The sequence below is a fragment of the Grammomys surdaster genome, unplaced genomic scaffold, assembly GCF_004785775.1.
Source record: "Grammomys surdaster isolate TR1022 unplaced genomic scaffold, NIH_TR_1.0 125946, whole genome shotgun sequence".
In the NCBI taxonomy this organism is placed as follows: Eukaryota; Metazoa; Chordata; class Mammalia; order Rodentia; family Muridae; genus Grammomys; species Grammomys surdaster.
In genome coordinates, this window is record NW_021620768.1 from 4,104,111 (window position 1) to 4,111,987 (window position 7,877).

Genomic DNA, 7,877 nt, shown 5'->3' on the forward strand with positions numbered 1-7,877 from the left:
ATCTATCTATCTATCTATCTATCTATCTATCTATCTATCTATCTATCATCTATAGATTAGATATAGATTAAATAGATATAGATATAGATATTTATATAGATATCATATAGGCTGTGGTCCAGCTACTCCAGTGATGGCTGCCTATGAACACAAGGTTCAAGAATGGAGTAGTTGCTTGGTCAATGATTCTGAATGCCTCAGATAGTCTTCAGTATATGCCAGAGACATAAAGAAGTAGGCTTTAATTCCAGTGAAGGAATCAATGAACTTGCTAGTGAAGGTGAGAGAAAGCAGACAAAAAGGGAGAGTTTGTTTCATCTATGTCTTTAATATAAGATGCCAGCAAAAGATGTAATCCAGCTAAATGTAAATCATCCCACATCAATAGATCTGGAGTAAAGGTTTACTTTCACACTGCAAAGATCTGGATTAGAAGTTGGTCTTCTCAATTACTGGAGGTCAGGCCTCTATCACGGCCTTCACAAGATTAGATTCACCACAGCCTGTCTATACTTAGAGAAGGGAGGAGATGTCAGGGGCATCCCTGCTTATACATTGAAGGCCTAAAATCAGCCATAGGCCTAAAATCAGCAATAGGCTTGTCATACATGTATACTAACACCAAGTCTTGGGTCTCTGTGGATAAACACTGAAACAGATGGCTATAGGCTATTGTAAACAGGCAGTTTTTGCAACAATTTACCAGCCTGAGTAGTCATAGACCTTGTAAATAGGTAGCCTTGGCAGATAATACCAACTTAGATAAAGACAAGTGAATCATAGGCAGAGTCATAGTGACCTATTCTCTGAATCCTCACCCAGCCCATACCCTGTTCTGAAAGGTATCTCCATTCCTCCTGAACACCCACGCTCCAGTGTCATCCCCTTCCTTACGTCCTGCCTTTTTGTGTTTATAACCCCTGTGTGAATGAGTATAAATTGCAATTTGAAAAAAAATAAATTATATATATATATATGTATGTATATATATGAAGTTGATCTTCCTACTTCAAATGCTTTAATTAAGAAAAATCTCCCTCAGTGTGCCCAGTAATTTAGGATTTAGTTACTGTAAGATGTAGTCAAGTTGGTAACCAAGAATAGCCATTACAATAATCAGTATAAATTATCAATATGAACATTGGCCATTAACTATAATAGACAATGAACTTCCCATACTGCTATTATATTGCAGGCAGCAATTTCATCATTGTAATGTGGGAGAGGTGGTCACAGTACATGTAAAGGGTTGAGTGATTTCTCTTATGCAATTTCCATCCTTATCTTTTTTTGGTAACTTTTGGTTGAAAATAGATTTTATTTGATATTAGAATGGCTACTCCAGCTTGTTTCTTGGGACCATTTGCTTGGAAAATTGTTTTCCAGTCCTTTACTCTGAGGTAATGTCTGTCTTTGTCACTGAAGCCGTTTCATGTATGCAGCAAAGTGCTGGGTCCTGTTTACATATCTAGTCTGTTAGTCTATGTCTTTATTTGGGTAGCTGAGTCCATTGATGTTAAAAGATATTAAGGAACAGTGATTGCAGCTTCCTGCTATTTTTGTTGTTACAGGTGGAATTATGTTTGTGTGGCTATTTTCTTTTAGGTTTGTTGAAAGATTACTTTCTTGCTTTTTCTAGGTTGTAGTTTCCCTCCTTGTGTTGGGTTTTTCTGTCTATTATTCTTTGTAGGGATGAATTTGTGGAAAGATATTGTGTAAATTTGTTTTTGTTATGGAATATCTTGGTTTCTCCATCTATGTTAATTGAGAGTTTTGCTGGGTATAGTAGCCTGGGCTGGCATTTGTATTTTTTTGGGTTCTGCATGACATCTTCCAGGATCTTCTTGCTTTCATAGTCTTTGGTGAGAAGTCTCGTATAATTCTCATCTGTCTGCCTTTATATGTTACTTGACCTTTTCCCCTTACTGCTTTTAATATTCTTTCTTTGTTTTGTGCGCTTGGTGTTTTCACTTTTATATGATGGGAGGAGTTTCTTTTCCAGTCTAGTCTATTTGGAATTCTGTAGGCTTCTTGTATGTTTATGGGCATCTTGTTCTTTAGATTAGGGAAGTTTTCTTCTACAATTTTGTTGAAGATATTTATTGGCCTTTTAAGTTTGGAATCTTCATTCTCTTCTATACCTCTTATCTTTAGTTTTAGTGTTCTCATTGTGCCCTGGATTTCTTGGATGTTTTGGGTTAAGAGCTTTTTGCATTTTGAATTTTCTTTGATTGTTGTGTCAATGTTTTCTATGATATCTTCTGCTCTTGAGATTCTCTCTTCCATCTCTTGTATTCTGTTGGTGATGCTTGTGTCTATGACTCCTGATCTCTTTCCTAGGTTTTCTATCTCCAGGGTTGTCCCCCTTTGTCATTTCTTTATTGATTCCATTTCCATTCTTATGTCCTGGATGGTTTTGTTTAATTCCTTAACCTGTTTGATTTTGTTTTCCTATAATTCTGTAAGGGATTTTTGTGTTTCCTCTTTAAGGGTTTCTAGCTGTTTACGTGTGCTCAACTCTTTAAGGAGTTTCCTTCTTAAAGTCCTTTGTCATCATCATGAGATGTGATTTTAAATCCAAATCTTGCTTTTCTGGTGTATTGGCGGTATCCATGGTTTGCTTTGGTTGAAGAACTGGGCCCTGATGATGCCAAGTAGCCATGGATTCTGTTGCTTATGTTCTTGCCCTTTCCTGTCAACATCTGGATAGCTCTGGTGTTAGATGGTCTTGCTTTTTTTGACTGTGGCTGTCCCTCCTGTAAGGCTGTGCATGAGTACTCTTGGGAGACCCATTCTGTATGTGATGAATTTGACTATGGAGAGTTCTGACACAGGGTCAGCTCTGGGGTGTAGATGGAGACCTGATGGATTCTGTCCCTGGTTGCTTCTTAGTTCCTGTGTCCTGAGTTCTTTATGTGGGTCCCTCGGAGCAGAAGTGGTGGTCTTTCCTGTGCTCACAGGTGTTCCAGCACTCTTGGGACACCAGCTCTCTCCTAGCAGTAGTTGTGTATGGAGCACAGTGGCACAGGATCAGCTCTAGGCACAGACAGAAACCAGAAGCCAAGAAACACACTTAAGCAACAAAGACAGACAGTACCTCAGAGTAAAGGACCAGCTAGAAAAATTTTTATGAGCGAATAGTCACAAGTGTCAAGCTGAATTTGTCATTCTAATATGTGGTAAAATAGACTTTCAACCAAAAGTAAGCAAAAGAGATGAGGAAGGACACTTCATACCTATCAAAGGAAAAATCCACCAAGATGAAGTTTCAATTCTGAATATCTATGTCCCCAAAGCAAGGGAAACCACATTTGTAAAAGGAACTTTACCAAAGTTCCATCTTCACACAGTAATAGCAGGGTGACTTCAATATCCCACTCTCACCAATGGACAGTTCATTGAAATATAAAATAAACAGAAACACAGTGAAACTAATAGATGTTAAGAACCAAAAGTATAGCTGGGCGGTGTTGGCGCATGCCTTTAATCCCAGCAGTTGTGAGGCAGAGGCAGGCGGATTTCTGAGTTTGAGGCCAGCCTGGTCTACAGAGTGAGTTCCAGGACAGCCAGGGCTACACAGAGAAACCCTGTCTCAAAAAACCAAAAAAAAAAAAAAAGTATTTAACAGATATCTACAGGACGTTTCACCCTAAGACAAAAGGATATACCTTCTTCTCAGCACATTATAAAACTTTTCCAGAACTGATCTTATAATAGGACACAAAACATGCCTCAAAAGATACAAGAATATTGAAATAATCCAATACGTTCTATGAGTTCATCACAAACTAAGGATGGGCTTCAATAACAACAAAACCAACACAAACTCAATATACTTATAGAAATTGACCAACTCCACTCAGTGATAACTTGGTGAGGCAAGGAATAATTAAAAAAAAAGACTTTCAAGAATTCAATGAAAATGAAGGCACAGCATATCTGAATATGGGACACAATGAAAGCAGTATAAAGAGAAAAATTCATAGCACTAATTTCCTTCATAAAGAAATTGGAGAGATCCCATTCAAGCAACTTAACAGCACACCTGAAAGCTCTATAACAGAAAGAAGCAAACACACCCAAGAGGAGGAGATGGCAGGAAATACCCAAACTGCAGAATTAAATCAACCAATTAAAAAGAAAAGAATGGAAAGAATTAGTAAAACCAAGAGCTGGTTCTTTGTGAAAATCAGCAAGATAGATAAACCCTTAGTGAAACTAACTTAAGGACACAGAGAGAGTATCCAAATTAACAAAATCAGAAGTGAAAAAGGAAATTTTACAAGGGGGAATGAAGCAATTCATGAGCATACATGGGGCAGTCTGAGACTTCTGCCACATAAATAGCAGAGATCTGCCTGGTCTGGCCTGAGTGGGAGAAGTTGCACTTAATCCTGAGGCTCCAGGGAATGAGGAGTTCTGATGAGGGGCACACTTTCAGAGGCAAAGGGGAAGAGAAATGGGATGAGGAATTGTGACATAGGCAACTCCTGGAATGCAAATAAATAAAATAATTAAAAAATAAAATCAGAAATAAAAAGGAAGATGTATCAGAAACTGAGGAAATTCAAAGAAATCATCAGATCTTACTACAAGAGTCTATACTCAAGAAAACTGGTAAATCTAGATGAAATGGCTAATTTTCTAGACATACATCATGTACCAAAGTTAAATCAGGATCAAGGAAACTATCTAAGCAGTCCCATAACCCCTAAGAAAATAGAAGCAGTCATTACAAACCTCCTATCTTAGTTAGGATTTTACTGCTGTGAACAGACACCATGGCCAAGTCTTATAAAGGACAACATATATTTGGGACTGGCTTACAGGTTCAGAGGTTCAGTCCAGTATCATTAAGGTGGGAGCATGGCAGCATCTAGGCAGGCATGGTGTAGGCAGAGTTTAGAGGACCTTAATCAGAAGTCAGCTAGTGGAAGACTGACTTCCAGGCAGTTAGGATGAAGGACTTAAAGCCCACATCCACAGTGACACACTTACTGTAACAAGCCCACACCTTCAAATAGTGCAACTTTCTGGGACAAGCATAATCAAACCATGATACCTGTCTACCTAAAAATGTTCAGGGCAAGATGGTTTTAGAGAAGAATTCTACTATACCTTCAACGACAAGCTAATACCAATACTCCTCAAAGTATTCCACAAAACAGAAACAGAAGGAGCACTACCTAATGCATTCTACAAAGCCATAGTCACTCTGAAACTTAAACCGCACAGAGACCCAACAAGGAGAGGCTGCCTGAAGACCATTCCACCTGAGTATCCATCCCATGTGCAGTCACCTAAGGTAGATGCTGATGTGGAAGTCAGGAAGTGCATGCTGATAAGAGCCTGATATAGATGTCTTCTCAGAGGTCTTCAAGAGTCTGACATATTCAGAGGCAGATGCTCACAACTAGCCATTGAACTGATCATGGGGTTCCCAATGGAGGAGTTAGAGTGAAGTCCATTGGAGCTGAAAGGGTTTGTGGCCCCATGAGGAAAGAAAAATACCAACAAACCACAGCTCCCAGGGTCTAAACCACCAGCCTGGGAGCACTTAGGGAGGGATCCAGGGCTTCAGCTGTATATATAAGAGTGGAGGGCCCTGCTGGGCATAGGTGGAAGAAGAGATCCTTGACCTCATGAAGGCTGGACGCCCCAGGGGGTGGGAATTTTGAGGGTGGGGAGGTGGGAGTAGGGGGGCTAGGTAGGGGTTACATCCACAGAGAAGAAGGAGGAGGGGTGAGGGGATAGGGGGTTCCTGGGTGGGTGGGGGATGGGGTAAGGGGACAACATATGAAATGTAAATAAAACATCCAATAAAAAAAAGAAAAAAAGAGAAAACTTCTGACTAGTTTTGTTTATGATTGTAAATACAAATACATTCAATAAAATTCTCAAAAACAGAATCCAAGGACACATCAAAACAAAAATTCACCATGATCAAATAGGCTTCATCCAAGGGATGCAGGGATGTTTCAATATACAAAAATCTATTCAACTTAATCCAGTATATAAACCAACAGAACCAAAAAAAAAAAAACAGGCCACATGATCGTATCATTAGTTGCTGAATGAGTCTTTTACAAAATAACACTCCTTCAGGTTAAAAGTTTTGGAGAGATCAGGAATTCATGGTACATACCTAAACATAATAGAAGCAATAGATAGCAAACAACAGCCATCATCAAATTAAATAGACAGAAACTTGAAGCAATCCCACTAAAATCCTGGATACAATATAGTTGTCCACTCTCCCAATATATTCAATACATTACTTTAAGCTCTAGCTAGAGTTATTAGACAACAAATGACATCAAGTGTTACAAATTGGAAAGGAAGAAATAAAGGTATTACTGTTTTTAGATGATAGGATGATAGTATACGTAAACGATCCCAAAATTCTACCAGAAATCTTCACCAACTGCATAACAACTTCAGCAAAGTGTCTGGATATAAAATTAGCTCAAATCAGTATCCTTCTTCTATACAAAGGATAAATGGGTTGAGAAAAAAATTAGGGAAACAGTACCCTTCACAATAGCTACAAACAATATAAAATATCTTGGTGTGACTCTACACAAGGAATTGAAATTTCTCTATGACAAGAACTTCAAGTCCTTGAAGAAAGAAATCGAAGACAACCTCAAAAATGGAAAGAAAATGTGGTTCATTTACACAATGGAATACGATTCAGATACTAAGAATGAGGACATCATGAGATTTGCAAGCAAATGGATAGAACTAGAAAATATCATCCTGAGTGAGATAACTCAGTTCCCAAACTACAGGCATGGTATGCCCTCACTAATAAGTGGATATTAGCCAAAAATATAGAGAATACCTAGGATAAATCCACAGGACTCAAGAAGGTAAACAAGCCTGATTGTATTTGATAGTGATTCTGCATGTGAGTTCTGTGAAGTTGGCTCTCTATACCTTGGTTTCTGCATTTCTACCCTAGGCCCTCAAATCTACTCTAAGTCCTTAGATGAGATTTTGTCTTTCATTGTCTTGTTAAGGGCTGTTCTCAAGTGTATCCATTACCAGGGATGAAGTCTCAACTCAAATGTCACTACCTCAAAATGGTGGCCCTCTAGTCTGCTCATCTCTGCTGCACCCAGTACAGATCATCCACAGGATTCTATCTCATCTTCCCCTACACTCCCACATATTTGGATTTATCTGTGTTCTTAGTGTTGTGTGTCCACACCAGGATAGTCAGTTGCAGATTCGCCTCTACATGTATCTGCCCAGAACATAACATTACACATTACAGATATTCAACTCCTAACTGACAGTATCTAACCTGGCATACCACCAGTGACTGTGACTTTAGTCTGACTCTATGGAAAGTTATAGAATTTCATCCCTAACTATTGTAGACAAGATTCTCCTCTCAAATTAATCAAGCCTTACCTTGAAAGAGTTTGGCATCTCCTTATTCACCAGCTCTTTGACTTCTTCCTTACTCAGGGTGTCAGGCTCTCCCTGTATCACAGAGTACCTGTGGTAGACATTGATGATGGTGTCTAAGGATTGTTCCATCTGTGACTTTTGAGGCTGTTCTTTTTTCTTTCTTGTTTTTCTTCACTCTATTTCAATCCTGGAGAAGCAAATGTGTAATAAAGGAATGTTGTATAAAGCATACCTGCTCTTGTCTCTGGACTCTATCAGACTAGAAAGGGAGGGGGATTCACAATAAAAGAAAGGACAGGGTGACACTTAGGAACTATCCTGTCACATATATATAAGATATGAAATTTAGACAATTTAGAGAATGCCAAAGTAAAATGATTTTACAGTAAGAAACTTTCAGAAATTTGAAGGAAACTACAAAGTTGCAAGGGCCAGGAAGGAGGGACCAGTCGAATGGT

General features: G+C 38.8%; 1 protein-coding gene across 1 annotated transcript in view; it reads right to left on the reverse strand.

Moving 5' to 3' along the window:
* The window catches only part of LOC114609113 (protein S100-A9-like), a 12,397-nt gene extending 4,849 nt beyond the window's left edge, over positions 1 to 7,548 (reverse strand). The window contains exon 1 of the mRNA XM_028753380.1: positions 7,420 to 7,548. Within this exon, the coding sequence (XP_028609213.1) occupies positions 7,420 to 7,548 (129 nt within the window). The remainder of the gene's footprint in view (positions 1 to 7,419) is intronic.
* Positions 7,549 to 7,877: the final 329 nt, after the last annotated feature.